The 22,914-nt window shown below is 39.9% G+C and overlaps 1 protein-coding gene across 2 annotated transcripts in view; it reads right to left on the reverse strand.

Annotated features, from left to right (window-relative positions):
• Positions 1-22,914, reverse strand: part of cntnap2 (contactin associated protein 2) — a 924,912-nt gene that overhangs the window by 171,782 nt on the left and 730,216 nt on the right. For both annotated transcript variants that reach the window (XM_008112904.3, XM_008112906.3), the window contains one exon: positions 16,850-16,988. In XM_008112904.3, coding sequence (XP_008111111.1) covers positions 16,850-16,988 — 139 coding nt within the window. The remainder of the gene's footprint in view (positions 1-16,849; positions 16,989-22,914) is intronic.

Below are 22,914 nucleotides of genomic sequence, written 5' to 3' on the forward strand. Positions count from 1 at the left end.
TGACGACATGTTACCGCCAGCCAAAAAGGCATCCTGCCCCACCTCAAGCTGAAGGATCGCAGGGCTGGTGGTTCCCTCACATTGACCTATGGATAATTTTTTGAGTTTTTTTTACTATATCAATATCTTTTATCTATAACAGTATCTTTTAACCTTCTGTAATACATCAAAATAACATCACAAAATAACAGTACTTATACTTCACTGGCACATCTACTAAATTTTCTTACTGAACAAAACAAAAGAGAAAATTCTCATTAGTTTCATTGATCCCTCTAAAACTTCAAAGAAAACCTTCGGAGTAACCATGTCATCAAAGGACTGTGAAGAGCAAGCTGTTAATGACGACCATCTGGTTGATCAAGTTTGTGAGAGGGAAGTTAACCATGATACTTTTTATGTAGATAGCAGTTAGGTTTCATGGGAATATGTAAACATTGAGGTGGCAAAAGGAAACTGGGAGAGATATTACTTGGGGTCTTTTGGTTAGAGTTTAGAAGCAATTTACATGCCATAGACGTGGGTGAAATGTTAGGAGAGAATGGTTCTGGAACATGGCCATATGGCTCAGAAAACCCGCAGCAATCCAGACTTTCTCTCTGCTTGTTTGATTTGGAAAATAAAGGAGCTGTATTCATATCAGTCTTTGAGCTTTTCTTCCCTAGCAGTCTACAGTTTGTGACAATTAATTTAGCAAATTAACAATCTGTTTTACAGCCTATCCTCATTTTCTTAATTTCATACATCAAATCTTATCATCTTTGTGATATCGAGCAATGGGGCCCCTGCTTGATACACTGTGTCCTTTTCTGACTCTAAACTATGCATTAACCCCATTCCAAGCCACGGAACCTTGCAGGCTTAATAGGGCATCCCAGGAACGAGGAAACACCATACTTAAAACTGGATACAGAATTTCAGCTTTGCTGAACAGACTGCTAACACCTTCAAATTTTACGTTTTTGTCCTATCCAAAGACCCCTGTGGATATCAAGGAGCCTTCCACGGATTTGCTTGTCTCTGGGGGTGTCGCCCGAAATGGTGCCTGGATGGTGCCTGCTGACCCCAGGGCCCCTTTTTATGTCTTCCTTAAGCCCCCAGGTCTCATCAAATGAATTGGCTACCTTTATAAATGGAATTTGGTCTCTTTATGAATGAAATTTGGTTTTTTATGAATGAACTCAAACTTTTATGAATGGACTTTGGCCACTCAATACCTCATTAAACCTTATATGACTCCTTCTGAACTCCCAGGTGACAGGGACCCCTCTCTTCCCCATCCTGCATGTTCCCCATGTACCCTCGCACCATCTCCTTAGTCTTGGGGATCCCCTAGAGTTCGTTGCCTTCCTAGGAACCGACGGGGATCTCTGAAGAACTCTTTTTACTCAAAGGCAGCTTGACTTCTGCTCGTACGGGTCCCCAGGCTGTTCCTTGAACCCCAGCCCTTATGTTACCCCCAAAATTCCATATGTGGAGGCCTCCATTCGTACGGGCCCCCCTACCTCCTATGGACCCCTTATGTGTGATCTCAAATTAGCTATATTTCTTTATATGATTGTATATATTGGTGTATAAAACATGAAGCAGGGTGACCCCATTGTGAACTCTAACCAGCAGTTCTGAGATCTGGGTGCCTGAGGTTGCCTCATCATCATTTTGACAAAAGACTTCCATGCATCCAACACAGTAGACAATAGACTATTAGCTTTCCCCCCCAAGCCTCAGAGGGTCAGAGACCAAGGCCATTGGGATGTTGAAAGCTCTTGGACATGTTAATCGTTCTTCATAAAGGACATTTCCTCTCTGTGAGGAACAGGGAATGTTGCAGCCTTCCCCAAACAATGACATTTCCCCTCAAAGATTCAATGACAAAATGGTCTAGGAATGTGGGTAGACCGATAACTATAGATCAGGGGTCCCCAAACTAAGTCCTGGGGGCCAGATGCGGCCCTCCAAGGTCATTTACCTGGCCCGCCCTCAGTTTTAGACTTAGGCTCACCCAAAGTCTGAAATGACTTGAAGGCACACAACAATAACAATCCTACTTAACTTGACTATCTCACTGGCCAGAAGCAGGTCCACACTTCCCATTGAAATCCTGATAGGTTTATGTTGGTTAAAATTGTTTTTATTTTTAAATATTGTATTCTTCTTTTATTTACCAATATTGTGCTATGATAATAATATAATATATTGTGTATACATATTATATTGTTAATAATATTATAATGTCATATAATAATATACAATATAATAATACTAATAATACAATATAATATTAATTATACATTATATATTAAATTTAATATTACTTATAATATTACTGTATAGTGGTATAGTACAATATAGTAATATATAATGCTAATATTGTGCTATGCTAATAATATAATATATTGTATGTACATACAACTTTTAAGCCACTCTGACTCTCCTTCGGGGTGAGAGAGGGTGGGATATAAATGTAGTAAATTAAAAAAAAATGTTGTTGGGTTTTTTTTGCACTACAAATAAGACATGTGCAGTGTGCATAGGAATTTGTTCATATTTTTTTTCAAATGATAATTCGGCCCTTCAAGAGTCTGAGGGACCATGAACCGGCCCTCCACTTCAAAAGTTTGAGGACCCCTGCTATAGATGAATGGAATACTATATGGAATAAAAAGATTTAATTATGTTACTCCACAGACTTAAAGGAAAATTGGTTAAAAACAACACACAGGTGGTATTTGACACCCAAAAAATTAGGATTTATGTATAAGGATAGAGATAATAAATGTTGGTGTTGCAGAGATCAGGTTGGATCATATTTCCATATGTGGTGAAACTGTAAAATAATCAAAAAGTATTGGAGAACAATCCATATGGAATGTAAAAAAAATTTAAAAATAGAATTTGATTGTAAACCAGAATATTATTTATTAGGATTATATAATTTTAAAGAAGGGGAAGATAAGATTTTACAGAAAGATAAAGATAGTAAGGAGAGAATTTTCACTTACGCTGTAACTGCAGCCAGAATAGTACTAGCAAAAATTTGGAAAGGTAGGAAAAGCCCAACTAAAGAATCATGGTTAGAGAAGTTAATGGACATTAAAAATATGGACAGATTGATGTTTTTGATTTAAAAAGCTACTGGGAGACCAATGAGAGAAACGAACTGGTCACTTTTGGAAGAATACCTTCAAGAAACTTTGAAATGAAGAAACTACGTCAATTGTTGATGGAAGTTAGAAGATTGGAAGTCGACCTACCCCCCCCCCCCCCGGGTTAGGGCTACCTTCCCTTGGAGTCTAGTAATAGACTCCTTTCACCCTCCCAAAACCCTCCCCAACCCATTTCCCTTAATGTTTACTCCACTATAACTTTTACGTTTTCTTTTTTCTTCTTCTTTTCTTTCTTTTCTCCCCCTCCTCCCTTACCTTAAATACCTATATCCCCCCCCCCACATTCTTTCCCTTAGATTATGTCTATGTCTATGTAACAATGTGAAATCTTAATAAAAACCATTTAAAAAAAACAATGACATTTCCCCTTCCCAGGAACTAGGATCACTTGATCCCACCAAGATATCTGGATTGCTGCTAGTTGACAATGGAACTGGTGCTGGCTGTGTCAGACCCAATCAAGGGAAAATGTTGTTTAAAACCTTCATGTTAATAGACAGACCATTTGGACAAAAGGGTCCGGGAAGGGCCAAACATTTGTCACATGTCAAATATTCCTCTTTGTCTAGCTGCACCTCCACTCTCACCATTGGCCAAACAGGGAGGCAGCGTCACAGGCGAGACTCAGGCTCTCATTGGCTGAGGCACGCAAGCCTCCAGCCACTCCTCCCGGCTTGCTGATGTCAGGGATTCCTCTGACCAATCACAGCGAAGCTGGCTAAAGGGGTGGGCATGGGAAATTCAAACTAGAAAAGTGTATAAAAAGTGTGTTTTTCTGTATTTCGGGATGCCAGCCTCTTCAGCAGATTCAGATTCATCATTCTTTCCAGCTGGAACAGAAATAAACTGTGGCTTTGCTTCATTCTAGTGAGACTTTTATTGGCTAAAGAGGGAAAAACTTTTATTGGCTTCTCTGGCTCGCCAGGCTTTGCGGACCTCATTTGTGGGTTCTGTAGGTCCCTGCTCAGTGCAGGACCCCTAAATTTCAGCTCGGCTTTATTTGAATCTCAATAGTCAAAAAGCCCTGTTCATTTTAAAATCAATTGAAATCTAACAATTCTATGTTCCTAGCCCCAGTCCCAGTTCTGTTGTTCCCCCCTCCCCACCCCCAATTCCACTTATGTTTTGGTAACATTCAATTATTTTGTGGGGGGGGGGGGTGGGTGGGTGAAAAGAAGCATTCTCATAACAATCATGTTTCTGTATGGAGTAGCATTTATTTGTGAAGTTTATTAAAGTTCCAATTTGCTTATAATGCTTCAGGGATGTTCAGGTTTGGTTCTCATCACTATGAAAGATTCTGTTTCAGTTTACAGACACAGAACATTTCAGGAACGACTCTATTTCAGTTTGGCCAAATCAGAAACAATATATCAATTCAGTTCATCATCTTAATAGCTCCCGTGATGAAATATCTTTAGCAGCATATATTTTCCAAGGGAATGTGCACAACCTATTTTTTTTCACAGCCCATAACTTTTCTAAAACATTTTGCAATGTTCAAAGCAATATATACAAGTTGTTACCATAACTTTAATCTACAACTATTCTTCATAGAATTCCTGTATTAATATATTATCTCAATATTAGAGATGGGAAACTGTGTCTAAAATAATATCTTGTGTAATTCAAGTGACATTATAGCTGAAATGGGATATTAATTAGGGATGTCTGGTTTAGCAGTACAATCTCTTTGGGATATGCATTTCACTTATTTTACTGAATTGTTTTTCTGGCTAGTAATCAGGCAGCACTGGAAATGCAGTTCTAGCAATTGTGTCACATCAAATGCCAGACTCCTGCACTGACTGCTGTGCACAGTATTTGAAAGCAAACAATCTATTTCCAGTGGGGAACGGAAAGTACAGGAGAAACCAGTAATAAAGAAATAAAGAAATTACACCACAACCCAATATCTCTGTGTGAGAAAGAGAAAACAATATTCACACAAACTATTGGTAAATACCTGCAGTAAAAATTATCACTCCATGATGTTTCATTTCATTTTTGCATCACTGCTATTTCACGTCTTTAAATGTAGTATCAGACTTTCATTAAAATAGACATATACCGTATATACTCAAGTATAAGCCAATTCGAATATAAGCCAAGGCACCTAATTTTACCACAAAAAACTGGGAAAACTTATTGACTCGAGTATAAGCCGAGGGTGGGAAATGCAGCAGCTACTGGTAAATTTCAAAAATAAAATTAGATACCAATAAAATTACATTAATTGAGGCAGCAGTGGGTTAAATGTTTTGAATATTTACTGTATTTCAAGGAAAAACAGTAAACTAACTCTATAAGTGGAAAAGCAACAATAACTTTGTAATAATAATCATCATCAACAACAACAGCTTCATTTGTACCCTGCCCTATCTATCTCCCCCTGGGGACTCAAGCCAGCTTCCAACATAGTAACAGACAAACATATAATGACTACATAAACAATGCAGAGCTAGATATAGATCTATCATGATACAGTAGAGTCTCACTTATCCAACACTCGCTTATCCAACGTTCTGGATTATCCAACGTATTTTTGTAGTCAATGTTTTCAATATATCATGATATTTTGGTGCTAAATTCGTAAATACAGTAATTACTACATAGCATTACTGCGTATTGAACTACTTTTTCTGTCAAATTTGTTGTATAACATGATGTTTTGGTGCTTAATTTGTAAAATCATAAAGTAATTTGATGTTTAATAGGCTTTTCCTTAATGCCTCCTTATTATCCAACATATTCGCTTATCCAACGTTCTGTTGGCCCGTTTATGTTGGATAAGTGAGACTCTACTGTATATACTAATTTCACATGTGTATTTTCCCCTGAAACCTTTGCAAATCCTTTATGTGCATTTTCCTCCTGCAATATTTGAAAGCCCTATTTATCAATGTTTATATCTATCTAGACATCTATGTGTCTGTGTGTGTGTGCACGCGCATGTGCATTTTCCCTCTGCACTTGCAAACATGTGAGGGTAAAATTCATATAAAATTCATATATAAAATTAATGTATACATATAGGAACAGATATACAGGTACATGGAAATCTCTATCTATATTTACATAGGATTTGCAAAGACCTGTAAACATATGAGGGGAAAATTCATATATTAATGTATTTGTAGGGGGAACATCTATATAAATATTTAGAAGCTTTGGGGCATGCATTTACCCAAGGAAGAAATGCAAGCAAAGTCCCCCTAAAAACAACTTTGTCCTCTTTTCTCCTGCCCTTTCCCACCTCTTTTCTTTCTCCCTTTTTCAAACTCTAAAAGTAGCCAGAAAAGGCTTTTTAAAACTTCTCTCCCCCTCCCAAAAAACCCACCTCATTTTTGTTTCTTTAGGAATAAAAAGAAATACACACCTTCTGTTGCTGTCTTTTCCCTCCTTCCCTCCCTTTGGACTCAAATGTTCTTGCAATAATAGTAGTAGTAGTAGTAGTAGTAGTAGTAGTAATAATAATAATAATAATAATTTGCAAGATTATCTTTTTTCCTTCCCCTTCTACCCATGCAATCTGGCTTGCAAGGGTTTTCTCACATTCTCCTTTCACTTTTGAAAACATTCACTTCTTGTCTCTGTCTCTCTCTCTCCCAAAAAAATAAGATAACCAGCCTGGGAGGAGAAGCGAAGAAGGGACATTTTGGAAAAGAAAACATACTGTGGCCTCCAGGCTCCGGCTGCTGGCTTGACCTTGACCCGAATATAAGCCGGGGGAGGCTTTTTCAGCTCATAAATAAGGGCTAAAAAACTCGGCTTATCTTCGAGTATATATGGTATGTTAAACATAATCAATAATAGCATCTTATCATGCTATCCTAATGAGAAAAAAATATACATGATGAGAAAGTCGGGAAAAATTGTGAAGTTTCCACAGACATCTGGAAAAAATAGTAGTGAATAATAGTCCCACTGCAAAGAGCTGTGTAACATGTTTAATGTACAACCATACCATCTGCACTACGACAACAAATCCATTTTGTCAATGTTAAGCAACATCTACAGGGATCTGAATGATAGATTACTTACCTGTAATTGTAGTTCCTTGGGTGGTAATCTGGTGCCCTTGCACAACTGAGCTTTGCACATGCACAGATTTGTCCATGTAATGTTCCAGAATTGAGCAGCTTTCTGGTGATAGTCCCTCCCTCCTGGGCAGCACTATATATGTATTTCAAAAAGCTGGACCCCCCCAGTTCCAATGTCTGTCAGAGAAATTGGCAGACCTGCAAAACAAAAGGGGGAAAGGGCAGGTTGTGTGAGGCCAGAGATTACCACATGAAGAACTACAATTACAGGTAAATAACCTATTCTTCTTCTATGTGGTCTCTGTGCCTCACACAACTTGATGATTAACTATCTTATCTGTGGAGAAGGGGCAGGTGAGAGCACTGCCTACCAAAAGCAGCACCCACTCGCAGTCTACATAGCATTGTATGAATGTGGAGAGAGCTGGTCAGCAGACCTCAGGTAAAGATATACCATGCAACCATGTGTGAGAAGTGACATGGATACAAGTGGAATGAGACTGAATTGGGGAGATTGAGGGATGCAAACCAGTCTCTGGGTTATAGAAGAGGAAGGAGAGTGATTATAGTGGCTCAGTGCAGGCTTGGTAGTTTACTACCCTTCTTGCTAGTAGTGCTGAGGAGTAAAATTTTCAACCAAGGAGATTGAGAATCTTGCTTCCTTTGTCTGGGGGAGGAAAGGGATCTATGGGTGGATTTGGCTCAGCCATTTTCCACTACAATCGAGTTCGGTACTGAGTGGGCCAGCAAGAAAGATGTATTGTATTGCTGAACTTTGTAGAGTCTCTTGAGTTGCTTGGAAGTGGATGGCACCAAAGTTAGTTCCATTCAGGCGTGCCAAATCACCTTCTTCCAACAGTAGAGTCAAAAGGAGGGAAAACATAGTTGAAGCCACATTCTGGACATCTACATCTGGAAGATGAGGATGAAGAATATGAGTTTTGACCTTGAGCCAGAGGGATTTGGTGAGCTGGAATCATAGAATCATAGAATAGTAGAATTAGAAGAGACCTCATGGGCCAACTAGTCCAACCCCCCGCTAAGAAGCAGGAAATCGCATTCAAAGCACCCCCAACCAGGCCATGCAGCCTCTGTTTAAAAGCCTCCAAAGAAGGAGCCTCCACCACAGTCCGGGGGAGAGAGTTCCACTGCGGAACAGCTCTCACAGTGAGGAAGTTCTTCCTGATGTTCAGGTGGAATCTCCTTTCCTGTAGTTTGAAGCCATTGTCCCGTGTCCTAGTCTGCAGGACTATGGAGGATGAGATTGGTGTAAAGCTATTGATACTCCATTGGTAACAGTATCACAGTGTTACTGACATTGTCTAGGGCCATTGAGATAAATAGTGAGGGGGATAGTGGGGATATTTCCCCATGCAGATTGCTCTCCCCTCTCAATGAGTCTGCAGAGGATGGGAAATCTTGATGTTGAAAGGAAGGAGTCAAGAAGAGAGCAAATTTCACATGAGGTTGACTGTCCCAAGGTGGTATGCTAGGTCCCTTGTGCTGATAGGTGGGGCCTTGGCTGATGGCATCTAGGCATCTGATAGTGAGAGCTCCATTAGTTTCACAGTTGGGTGAGCACGGAATGAACATGTCCATGGTAAGTGGGAATGGGAATGGCACTGACAATGTTTGGGTGAAGGTAAGAGAGAGCTATGGTTGAATTTGCGGTAGTAATAGGAGTCCATTATCAGTGTATAAACATAAGGTGGATCAAATAAGTGAGATCCATAGGAGGAGGTAGACAATGCCGGAAATAATGATATTTTCCAGTGTCAGTAGTAGCAGTATTCCGGAAGGTAATAGTGGTCGGATCAATAAGGAGGCCTGTCTTTGGGAAGGATTGAGAGTGTGGCACTGGTTAGGATTTAGGGGATATCTGCCAGGCCTCTCTTGGAGATTCCTAGGAGTGGGACTAAATCAAAGTTTCTAAGAACCAAGGATGGTACAATCGGGAATTAGTGTAATGGTTAAACTTGAGGCTTCCTGGGTGTTGGGTTATAGTCTTGATGTCTCAAGGGATTAAGAATATTGACAGTTGGAGGAGGGGGCCTGAATCACTCATGGTGAAGGCATCCGTTCCAATTCAGTAGTGAGATCACAGAGCTAAGTTGCCTGGGTGGCAGCTAGATACCTTGGAAGATCTGGAGGGGAGTGCCAGAGTTCACACAGTTTCCTTCAGAAGGTTGGTTTGGTTCAGGTTGTGTAGCCAGGGACTTGACATAGTCCAGATGGTATGGTTGTATGTCACACAGCACATTGCACAAGAACTATTATTCACAACTAATTTTTCCCAGAAGCATGGGGAAATTGACTGAATCTGCCTTTCTTATAGTGTATATGGATTTTTTTTAACATTAACATATGACAAAATGCTAAAAATAATTTGGAACTTTCTAAGCAATATACCATCATTGATTATGTTTAATATACTGTATATACTCGAGTATAAGCCTAGTTTTCAGCCCCTTTTTTAAGACTGAAAAAGCCCCCCTCAGCTTATCGGGTGAGGGTCCTGGTTGGCTTATATTTGGGACAGCTTATACTCGAGAATATATGGTACATTTATTATTTTTCTCTATTATTATTGGCATTACTACATTTATTATTTTTCTCTATTATTGTTGCTACTATCACATTTATTTTACTCTATTTTTATTATTATTAATACTTTTATTATTTCACTCTATTCTCATCTTCTTCTATGTAAATGTGCTTATGTATCCTTTAAATAATAATAGAGTAAAATAATACCCGTAATAATAATAATAATAATAAAAAATAAATAAATACAGGAAAATAATACATGTAATAATAAATAGAGTAAAATAATAAATGCAATAATAATAATAATAAGATCAGAGTGAATTATTCTCATCTTTTTCAATGTAAATGTGCTTATGTATCCTTTAAATAATAATAGAGTAAAATAATACATATATAATAATAATAATAATAATAATAATAATAATAATAATAATATAATACAGGAAAATAATACATGTAATAATAAATAGAGTACAGTAGAGTCTCACTTATCCAACATTCGCTTATCCAACGTTCTGGATTATCCAACGCATTTTTGTAGTCAATGTTTTCAATACATCGTGATATTTTGGTGCTAAATTCGTAAATACAGTAATTACTATGTAGCATTACTGCATATTGAACTACTTTTTCTGTCAAATTTGTTGTATAACATAATGTTTTGGTACTTAATATGTAAAATCATAACCTAATTTGGTGTTTAATAGGCTTCTCCTTAATCTCTCCTTATTATCCAATATATTCGCTTATCCAACATTCTGCCGGCCCGTTTATGTTGGATAAGTGAGACTCTACTGTAAATAATAAATGCAATAATAAGATCAATGATTTTATCAGAGTTGGCCAGTCTTATCTTAAATTTGAGCTTTATGTAAATATTCAAAAACATTTACCCCACTGATGCCTCAATTCATGTACTTTTATTGGTATCTATTTTTATTTCTGAAATTTACCACCCTCGGCTTATACTGGAGTCAATGTTTTTCCAGTTTTTTTGTGGTAAAATTAGGTGCCTCGGCTTATATTCGGGTCGGCTTATACTCCAGTATATATGGTATGTTACTTTTAATGGAAGTCTGGTATTAGGTTAAAAGATTTGTGGAAATAAAAGAAATGCAAATGATTGTTTTGTCTTCAGTGTGGACCTGAAGAGCCTGAAGTTGAATGATGAGTTGGAACTGCCAATAAGATGGACTGAGGGACTGAGAGCTCATAGATTTTTTAAGAGAAATCATAGGGGCTGCCAGGGTACTTTTATGCCTCTTTGTCAATTTGTCTTGAAGGAAAATAAAATGTGCTGAAATTGGAGGGTCTGTGAATGCCTTGGGTCTGTCCTGAGATATTGGAGATGGAATAGATGGAGCTGGACAAGTTGCAGTCACTTGAGACGGCTTGCATGTTGAGGAAGTCAAAAGACTTTTCAGCCCAAAGATATTGTTACTTGCAAAAGTGTACCAAGGCAGTGTGAAATGGCTCATTTTTTTCAGCTGCATTGGCTGATTTGAGGGAGTATTCCCAGACATTCATGAGTCAGACATTCCCTGACTGATGGGGCAGGAATTTATCTGATGATGTTCCCTAAGAAAAAAGAGGCACTTGGCAAGGGCATCAGAGTGAATAACCTTTCCCCCATATAGGGTGAAGTGTGTGAACAAAACTATACAAGGTGGCAAGAAGAAAATACCAATACAGTGGGTGGTTGTAGGGAAGAGAGAATAAAAATGCAAGAGAAAATTGCTACTCAACAACTGTTGGTTGAAGTTAATTGTGTGACAGATGTCAATGAACGGAGGGAAACAACTTTTGGCACTACTTATATAGTGTTGCATTGTAAAGTTGCTTAGGTCTGGAACATTTTGTGGACAGAAATGCACATATATGAGACCTAATTGTGTGAAGCAAAGAGACCAAGAAGAACTATCAATTGCTAGATAGAATATTGATGTGACTTCAATGTTAAGTGGATATCAATGTTAAGTGCAAATCCTGTAAATAAAAAGTGGCAGGGTTTCTTTCTGAAGGCATCTGATTTACTCTTCTGGGTGGTCCATTTTTCTTTATATATACTGCCAGTTCTTCACTGATATATATGGTGACTGGAATCTTACAGGTTACTTCCAACTAGAGTAGACCTACTGACTCTGTTGTTGAATGGTGAAACAAGATGTTAAGTAAACTCCACTGATTCAATTAATTCTTCGTAGTTATGAATAACAATATGGGTAAGTGGTAAAGGAGAATGGGCTCATCTGTAAGTATTTTTCCTCATTTAAGTGCAACCACATATATGTAAGATGGTATACAATGTCAACCTCATGCTCAAACAAGTCACCCCAGGTAGAAATGTGCATATGGAGAGGAGGAGGATTAGATAAACCTACAAAGCCCTAAACAGTTTGGAACCCACCTACCTTAGAGACCGCATCTCCCCCTATGAACCTGCACGTTGTCTTCGCTCGTCGGGGGAGGCCCTCCTCTCACTTCCACCACCTTCACAGTCGCGGTTGGTGGGGACGAGAGAGATGGCCTTCTCTGTCATGGCCCCCCGGCTTTGGAACTCGCTCCCCAGGGAGATCAGGCAGACCCCTACCCTCCTCTCCTTCCGGAAGAGCCTAAAAACCTGGCTCTTCCAAAAGGCCTTCGATGATTAATTATTGTAGGTTCGAACTATCTGCCCACTCAATAATAGGATTTTTTGCCATTATTACCGTGCACTTTATTGACTACTTTAGCTGTGAAACTACCTCTCCCATTTTGAAATATTCTGCACTTTGGCCCAGATCCGTGTTTTAGTCTCCCGTTTTTAACATTTTATGCTGTATGTTGATTTTTACGACTGTTTTATTGATACTGATGTTTTATTGTTGGATATTTGTTTCATTGTTTTATTGCTGGTTGTGTCGGGCTAGGGCCCATGTAAGCCGCTCCGAGTCCCTTCGGGGAGATGGGGCGGGGTATAAAAATAAAATTATTATTATTATTATTATTATTATTATTATTATTATTATTATTATTATTATTATAAAGAGAGATCACTACCGGGTCCCTGGATGAGAACTATATCGTATTTGGACCTTCCTAGTCCACACCAGCCCAGTGGTCATTGTTTGACCATATAACCAACCCATACTGTGAACTCTAGTTGGCTGTTGTAAATTAATGTGGATGTTTGTTTGGATTTTACATTATTATATAATTTTGTTTGACTACATGTAGTTTAATTTATTGATGTTAGGTTTAATTTACTGAAGTTAGGCTTTAATTTGATGTTAGATTTTAATGTTATTTTTATATGCGGGGTTTCTCTGGGATTTTATGTCTATTTTTTCATTTACAAAGGCACTGAATGTTTGCCATTGTATATTGGAATCCGCCTGGAGTCCCCTTAAGGAGATAGGGCGGAATACAAATAAAGTTATATTAATCAAGGCTCTTTTCCTCTCAACATTTCTCACATCTGTTTCCCAAGTAGGAACTTCTAAATTTCTCATGAAATCTTTTCCTCCAATGAAATCAAATTTTCCTACAGTGGCTCAGTCACAGTCAGAGCTTTTCCTCATTTCAAGTACTATGGCAGAATTTACAGAGTAACCCTGATGTTTTTGAAGACTCATACTGTTTTTCTAAGTTTTGGTTTAAGAATATAAATTACATAAGAATCATGAGTTGTAAAAATATATTCAATTTTCTCCCTGCTGCAAGAATATTTGCAAAACAAATACTCATGCAGGCAATAAAAAGAAACACTAGATTATGCTTACAAGCTATACTTCGGCTACTCATATCTTTTTGTTCCACAATTCCTGACATTTGCATTAACCAACTTCTCATAACTTGTAATTAGTAAGCAGCTCACACCAATTTATCAAGAGTTCAATTTAACATCACATAATGGAACCGCAAGAGTCTTATTTCACTGGCACTGTGAAATTGGCAGTATTGTTAATGTAAAGATGTATACATTTCAAACTGTTAAGATATAGACGAGGAACCTCTAGCCTGCAATTTGATTATGGCCCAACAGGCCAACCTAGCCAATCTATATATATAAAAGAGTAATGAAATTTCGGCCTAGGACAAAACAACAAAACTACACATCCCAGAAACACTAAACTTGGCAGCACAACCCCTCATCCATGCCTCTACGTTCATACAACAAAAAGAAAAGAAAAATAAAGTCCTAATTACAGGGAGATGAATAATTGTTTTTATCCAACTGCTGCCAGTTAGAAGGCTAAGCTCCGCCCACTTGGTCTCCTAGCAACCCACTCAGCCCAGGGACAGACAGAGTTAGGCCTCACTTAGGCCTCTTCCACACTGCCTATAAAATACAGATTATCAGATTTTAACTGGATTATGTGGCAGTGTAGACTCAAGGCCCTTCTACACAGCTATATAACCCATTTATAATGGACTTAATGTCAGGGGAAAACCTTTACCCCTTACCTTAACTCTTAGCTCTTATTTTAAAAAGAAACCTTCCCCTTCTCTGAGTGGTGAAAGGCAAGTTTCATCCATCCCGGGATGATCCAAAAGAAACACTGTCCCACTTTATTCTCTCCTGGCGTCAGTTCTGGCCTTTTTGAATGTCTGGTTAGGGCAATAGTGCTAGTGGCCAGGACCATCTGTCCCCATGAGGCAGCATTGGTATTTTCCCATCTCTGCAATATGAGGATTGGTGGGCAGAGACAGCAGTATTATATTAGTCGTAATATACAGTTCTGTCATCAGTTGAATCTGAAATGATGTGCACAACTGCAGCCTCTGTTCATGGCAATGATTCATTTTTTATATGCAGAGGGGGGCATTCTGTACAAGGCAGTCATATAATTCAGCAGCACTATTGTTCACAATAGATAGAAATGTCAGAAATACATACTGCAGAATTGAGTAACATTCCTTTCGATTTTGCTCTGGCATTCTGTCAGTTTTTATGCTAAGCAAGAAGGTGAGATGTTTTTATTATAGAAAAACATGAGCACCTCTTAAAGCTGTCACAGGAACTTGGTTGTCTTAGGAATCCTTATATTATAACAGTGTTCTGGCTGATCACTGTTTCACACCAAACTAAATTTCAAATTGCAATAAATCTACTTGAGGAAGGGAATTGCTTCTTATGTCGATGATGTATATTGAACAAGTGACACCATGTCGACCCTTTCAAATTTCACCATCTGCATTTTAATTTTGTATGCTGTCATTAGCTGGGCCATCTCTTCACTGGGAAAAAGAAGTAACATTTTAAAAAGAGCTCATGTGAGATGTTTCTGAGCAGTGAAGTATTACAACATAAATGCTTTTATGTACTCAGTAAATCAACATATGAATATATGGAGCAAGGATGTTTCAGCTGAAGCCAGTAAAGGAAGGAATAAATAGTTGATTAAAAATAGACAGCCCCTATCATAGATACGTCAGCCCCCACCTAAAATACTTTTAGTGTTTCACAGTTTTTAAGAGAACGGCACAGATATCTTCTGCGCTAGCAATAATAGGTGGAATGACAGAACTGCACTGCCATACCGACTCTGATTGTTTTATCCTCTCAACATCAACAGGAGTAAGTCAGCAAATGTGAGTATTAAAAACTGGTGGAACCAAAGGCATGGGTCTCATTATAATTATGTCACATCTATGGATATAATTCTTTGTTAAAATTAATTTTTACAGGGAAGATTTAATAGCTCATTCATTTTTTCCCTGCTGGGAGAATATTTTCAGCAATCATGCAATTTTTTTTGAAAAAATGTTCTTTTAGTGAAAAGTAAGCCTTCTCCCTGATACACTTCCAATTTCCCTGCACACTTCCCATAGCCATGTAATGGTTGAAAGGTGGGGGTAGACAAGGATCATGCAGTTATGTTCTGTCAGCTGGACACGTGGCAATATCATCCCCTGGGATCTTGAAGTTGAACATGACCCCCCCCCCCCCAAACCAATAAAAGATAGCAACTTACAGTTTTGCTAAGGACAAGGACATCAGGCTGGATAATAAAGGTTAAGTCTTGTTCAATTTGCAAAGGCACTAACAACAACAACAAGGACCCTTCCCATGATAAATAGTGTGTACATTTAATCAAGGCTTTATGTCCTATTATTTCACATATGTATAGCAGAAAGTAACAAATTTATTACTGGAAACCACATCACAAAAGTTATTTGACTTTCCCCATGTGGGCCACACTTGGGCTTAAGAATTAATGACCCTTCTAATTGTTTCCCATCTCAGTCAACAACTCACAAACAAAAGGGACTCCCTTTTGAGCTGAGAAACATTTACATATCTAGGCTAAAGGTTAACCAAGAAAACATTATGCTTTATAATCTTTCCCTTGCCATTCATTTCCCCTTCCTATGAACTTTTGGGTATCAGGGACCTCTCTTCCCCCTTCCCTGCATGAATCCCATGTATTTCCTCGCACCATCCCCAGTCTCAGAGTGACCCCAACTTGCCTCTCACCTGCCTGGGCTAATGGGAAATTCTGGGATTCCTTCTTAAACCCTTATGGATATGCGAAAGGGGGTCGAAGAGAGCTAGACATGGGGAATGTGTCCACTGCTGTATTTAAATCTTTGTCCCCTATTTTGATCTTTGTTATTTGTTTTGTCTGTTTCTTTTTGTTCACCTGTCTTGCTAGCCGCTTACTGGGTTTGTTTGCATTTTCAAGTTTGTTATTTTATACATTTCAACTGTTTGGCTAGCATTTCTAATTTTAGATGGTGTTTCCTGTAGTTCAGTATCTTTATATGACCACTAAACATAATTACACACTAATGGGTCAAAGGTTTTCTTCTTCCTATGACAGTCTTCTCGTTTGTTATATAACCCCCTGCCCCATAATTTCCAGATTCGTGGTAAAAACTGTATTTCACTTACTGCCAGTGACCCAGAAACCCATTCACAGGGAACCCCTCTCAATCAGTTCTCATTCATACAAACCATTTGGGAATTGCTGATAAAGGGATAATATGGTAAAAATGACAAGACATAGCAACAATGAATTAAAGATGTTATACAGATAAATGATCATGGAGTTTTCCAATTACTGGGCCTTTGATGTTTTTATTTTCCATTCCTTGCCTAATGCTTACCGATCAATAATGGCACACATATCAATGCTGGCATTGGCAAAACTTCCCAGCTTTCCTTGTTCTACTGCGTGCAAATCCATCAGTTGATCATCCACATGAATAAGTTGCATGCAGCCTTGGAATGACTGTTGGACGAAACCTGAATGCAGAAAAAGGGGAGAGTGTAATACTTGATAGAGGTTCAACCAAATATTTGAATCTATACCCAGATGTTTTTTTTATTTCCTTGTTAAAATAATACATTAAAATTAGTAATGTTAGGAAAAATGAAATGAGGGGGAGATGAAAACATACAGAAAAGAACTATAGCACACTAGATGAATGAATATTACAGCAAATCAATCCTCAATTATCCCTAGAAGCCAAAATTAGTAAACTGAGACTGTTGTACTTTGAACGTTCCATGCAAAGACAGGACTCATTAGAAAGCACAATAATGCTTGTTAAAGTGGAAGGCAGTAGAAAAGGGGGAAGGTTGCATTACAGGTGGATAGATTTAATTAAGGAACCCCTGACCCTGAGTTGGCAAGGCCAAAGTGGGAGCATTGATGAGAGAGTGACTTGGAGGTTTCTCATTCATAGGGTTGTCATAAGCCAAACTTAATGTGACAGTAATTAACAGCAGCAGCATTTGGTAAGGTTTGCTAAAACTATAAAAATGGCTTTTGGCTCAAATTGCAAGCACATTAGAAACATAGCAAATATATCTATATGCTTCCCAGTAATCACAATGTTATTACATATCACTCAGAGGCTCACCAGGCTCCTAAAGCCCCATCACCCTCCCCACCTTATGTTGATTCATGTAGGTACCAATGACACCGCTAGGCATACTTTTCAAAAGATCACAAATGATTTTCGAGCTCTGGGAACAAAGCTAAAACTGTATAATGTACATGTGATCTTTTCATCCCTCCTCCCCGTTGTAGGACACGGCTCTACAAGGGCCGGAAAAATAGTACAGGTCAATAACTGGCTCAGAAAATGGTGTCAAGAGGAGCATTTTGGCTTCCTTGACCATGGTCTACTCTTCCAAGAGGATGGACTACTGGCAAGCGATGGGGTGCATCTCACACAAGTAGGAAAACATCTTTTTGCACACAGACTCACAAACCTCATCAGGCGCACTTTAAACTAGATCCACTGGGGGAGGGGAACAACAGCCTGGCGAACACTATATTACCCACGACCACAGGGAACCACCAAAAGGCTAAATGGAGGGCTGCACAAACACAGCAAGGACCAAGTACAGAGAGCACAATAATCCCAAATAAACAGTTCAAGGGGAGGTCACAGGGGCTTACATGTCTTTACACTAATGCTCAGAGCATGGGAAATAAGCAAGACGAACTCCAACTCCTAGCACAGCACCACACATACGATGTCATAGGCATCACTGAAACCTGGTGGGATGACTCCCATCACTGGAATTTAACCATTGAGGGCTATAACTTCTTTCACAGAAATAGAACAAAGGGGAGAGGAGGGGGAGTAGCTTTATATGTCAAAAACAGTTACGTTGCAGAAGAAATGCAAGACTGTAATCCGGGAAACCAGCTTGAAAGCATCTGGATAAGAATCAAGGGAACCGGGACTCAAAAAGATCTTGTTGTGGGTGTCTACTACAGACCTCCGAGTCAGGATGAAGGACTTGATGAAGCCTTCTGTCAACAGCTGACCAAACAGGCACAAAGAAGAGATATAGTAGTCATGGGCGATTTCAATTATCCCGATATCTGCTGGAAAACAAACTCAGCCAAGAGTACAAAGTCCAACAAATTCCTCACTTGCCTTGCAGATGATTTTATGGTCCAGAAGGTAGAAGAGGCAACAAGGGGATCAGCAACTCTTGATCTAATCTTAACAAATGTGGAAGACCTGATCAATACAGTTGAAGTGGTTGGATCCTTAGGGGCAAGTGACCATGTGCTCCTGCAGTTTGCAATACAAAGGAATGCTGAAACTAAGACAAGTCAAACACGCTTTCTGGACTTTAAGAGAGCTGACTTCCAAAAAATGAAGGAATTACTGAGCGGCATTCCATGGACGCCGATATTAAAAAACAAGGGAGTTAAGGATGGATGGGAGTTTTTCAAAAGTGAAATACTCAAGGCGCAAATGCAAACAGTGCCAACAAAGAAGAAAAATAAGACAAGTGCAAAGAAGCCAGAATGGATGTCCAAAGAACTTCTAACTGAGCTAAAGCTCAAAAGTGACATGCACAAGAAGTGGAAAAGGGGAGAAATCACCAAAGAAGAATTCAAACGTATAGCCAACACCTGTAGGGAAAAGGTTCGCAAGGCTAAAGCACAAAATGAGCTCAGGCTTGCCAGGGACATAAAAAACAACAAAAAAGGCTTTTTTGCTTACGTTGGTAGAAAAAGGAAGAAAAAGGAGGCGATAGGGCCATTGCAAGGAGAAGATGGGGTGATGGCGACAGGGGACAGGGAAAAGGCAGAACTACTTAATGCCTTCTTTGCCTCGGTCTTCTCACAAAAAGAAAGCCATCTTCAACCTCAGCAACATGGAATGGACGAAGGATTGGGGGAAATCCAACCCCAAATAGGGAAACAAGTTGTCCAGGAACACCTGGCCACTCTAAACGAATTCAAGTCCCCAGGGCCAGATCAGCTACATCCAAGAGTACTGAAGGAACTAGCGGAAGTTATTTCAGAACCACTGGCAATTATCTTCGAGAGTTCTTGGAGAACGGGAGAAGTCCCAGCAGATTGGAGGAGGGCGAATGTGGTCCCTATCTTCAAGAAGGGAAAAAAGAACGACCCAAACAATTACCGTCCAGTCAGCCTCACATCAATACCAGGCAAAATTCTGGAAAAGATCATTAAGGAAGTGGTCTGCGAACACTTAGAAACAAATGCGGTCATTGCTAATAGTCAACACCGATTTACCAAAAACAAGTCATGCCAGACTAATCTGATCTCTTTTTTCGATAGAGTTACGAGTTGGGTCGATACAGGGAATGCTGTGGATGTAGCGTACCTGGATTTCAGTAAGGCCTTCGACAAAGTCCCCCACGACCTTCTGGCAAATAAACTAGTAAAATGTGGGTTAGACAAAACTACGGTTAGGTGGATCTGTAATTGGCTAAGCAAACGAACCCAAAGGGTGCTCACCAATGCATCGTCTTCATCATGGAAAGAAGTGACAAGTGGAGTGCCGCAGGGCTCCGTCCTGGGCCCGGTTCTGTTCAACATCTTTATTAACGACTTAGACAAAGGGTTAGAAGGCACGATCATCAAGTTTGCAGACGACACAAAACTGGGAGGGATAGTTAACACTCCAGAAGACAGGAACAGAATTCAAAACGATCTTGACAGACTAGAGAGATGGGCCGAAACTAACAAAATGAAGTTCAACAGGGACAAATGCAAGATACTTCACTTCGGCAGAAAAAATGGAAATCAAAGATACAGAATGGGGGACGCCTGGCTTGACAGCAGTGTGTACGAAAAAGACCTTGGAGTCCTTGTGGACAACAAGTTAAACATGAGCCAACAATGTGATGCGGCTGCTAAAAAAGCCAATGGGATTCTGGCCTGCATCAATAGGGGAATAGCGTCTAGATCCAGGGAAGTTATGCTCCCCCTCTATTCTGCCTTGGTCAGACCACACCTGGAATACTGTGTCCAATTTTGGGCACCACAGTTGAAGGGAGATGTTGACAAGCTGGAAAGCGTCCAGAGGAGGGCGACTAAAATGATTAAGGGTCTGGAGAACAAGCCCTATGAGGAGCGACTTAAAGAGCTGGGCATGTTTAGCCTGCAGAAGAGAAGGCTGAGAGGAGACATGTACAAATACATGAAGGGAAGTCATAGGGAGGAGGGAGCAAGCTTGTTTTCTGCTGCCCTGCAGACTAGGACACGGAACAATGGCTTCAAACTACAGGAAAGGAGATTCCACTTGAACATCAGGAAGAACTTCCTCACTGTGAGAGCTGTTCGACAGTGGAACTCTCTCCCCGGGGCCGTGGTGGAGGCTCCTTCTTTGGAGGCTTTTAAGCAGAGGCTGGATGGCCATCTGTCGGGGGTGCTTTGAATGCGATTTCCTGCTTCTTAGCAGGGGGTTGGACTGGATGGCCCATGTGGTCTCTTCCAACTCTACTATTCTATGATTCTATGATTCTATGTGTAAGTCTATCATGTTGAGTCTTGCTGTAGCTACAGGACAACAGCAATATCCACTATGGTAATAATAATAATAATAATAATAATAATAATAATAATAATAATAATAATGGGAAGTGTTCGACCTGTGATTTTGTGATATGAAATCCAGCATGTCTATCTTGTTTGCTGTGTCATACAATAAAATAATAATAATAATAATAATAATAATAATAATAATAATAATAATAATACTTTATTTCTAGACCACCCTCTCTCCCCAGAGGGACTCAGGGCAGTTAACATACATATAAATTTCAATGCCACAATTTCTTCATTAAAATCAAAAGTATAAAATGACAATAGCATACACATTATAATAAAATTCCACATTAGAAAAAACAATAAATTTAAACATGACAGTCAGTAAAAACATTATTGCACAGAGCGAGCGTATACCTGGACCAATTTAAGTGACCAAGTTGCTGAAAATGTTTAGTTGTTGTTATAGTTTCACTTAGACCATAGCTGCTATGGGAAGACAATTATGTTAATTCTCCTGCTCTCCGTATGCTAAGGTGCATAGATGTGTCTTTAACAGTTTCTTAAAGGAGAGGAGGGTGGGGGGCATTTTAATTTCTTTAGTGAAGGAGTTCCAGAGGCGGGGGACAATCACGGAGAAGGCCCCCTCTCTTGTTCCCACCAGCCACACTTGTGATGGGGGTGGGACTGAGAGCAGGGCCTCCTCTGCTGACCGAAGATGCGATTTGACAAATAGCCTGAACCTGAACCATTTAGGGCTTTATAGGTAATGACCAGCACTTTGTATTTAGCTCAGAAACAGACCAGAAGCCAGTGGAGCTGCTGCAACATGGGAGTGGTTCTCTCTCTGTACGGGGCTCCAGTTAGTAACCTGGCTGCCGATCACTGAACTAGCTGTAGTTTCTGAACTATCTTCAAAGGCAGCCCCACGTAGAGAGCATTGCAGTAGTCCAAACGGGATGTGGCTAAGGCATGGACTACTATGGCCAAGTCTGGCGTCTCAAGGTACGGGCGCAGCTGGCGCACAAGTTTTAGCTGTGTGAAGGCGCTCCTGGCCACCGCCAACACCTGGGGTTCCAGGGTCAATGATAAGTCCAGGAGCACACCCAGACTGCGAACCTGTGTCTTCAGGGGAAGTGCAGCCCCATCCAACACAGGTTGTAATCCCACACCCTGATCCACCTTACGACTGACCAGGAGTACCTCTGTCTTGTCTGGATTTAGTTTCAGTTTGTTGGCCCTCATTCAGTCCATTACTGATGACAGGCATTGGTTCAGGATCAGAACGGCATCCTTGGCTTTTGGTGGAAAGAAGTAATAGAGTTGGGTGTCGTCTGCGTAAATTTGACACCAAACTCCCAAACTCTGGATGATCTCTCCCAGTGGTTACATGTAAATGTTAAACAGCATGGGGGACAGAATCGAACCCTGAGGGAGCCCACAGGCCACAGGCCAGGGAGTCAAACAGTAGTCCCCCAGCTCCACCATCTGAGTCCACCCCTCCAGGAAGGACCGGAGCCACTGTAAAACAGTGCCCCCAAGCCCCATCCCAGAGAAACATCCCAGAAGGATACCATGGTCAATGGTATCAAAAGCCGCTGAGATGTCCAGGAAAACCAGCAGTGGACACATTCCCCATGTCTAGCTCTCTTCGTAGATCATCCACCAAGGCATCCAATGCCATTTCAGTTCCATAACCAGGCCTGAAACCAGACTGAGATGGATCCAGATAATCGGTGTCTTCCAAGAAACTTTGGAGTTGTGAAGCCGCCACCTTCTCTAGAACCTTGCCCAAGAAAGGCAGATTTGATACTGGCCTATAATTATTCAGGTCAGTGGGATCCAGTGCTGGTTTTTTTTAATAGCGGTCTTACAACTGCCTCCTTGAATCTAATTGGC

This window comes from Anolis carolinensis, chromosome 6 (assembly GCF_035594765.1).
Source record: "Anolis carolinensis isolate JA03-04 chromosome 6, rAnoCar3.1.pri, whole genome shotgun sequence".
Lineage (NCBI taxonomy): Eukaryota > Metazoa > Chordata > Lepidosauria > Squamata > Dactyloidae > Anolis > Anolis carolinensis.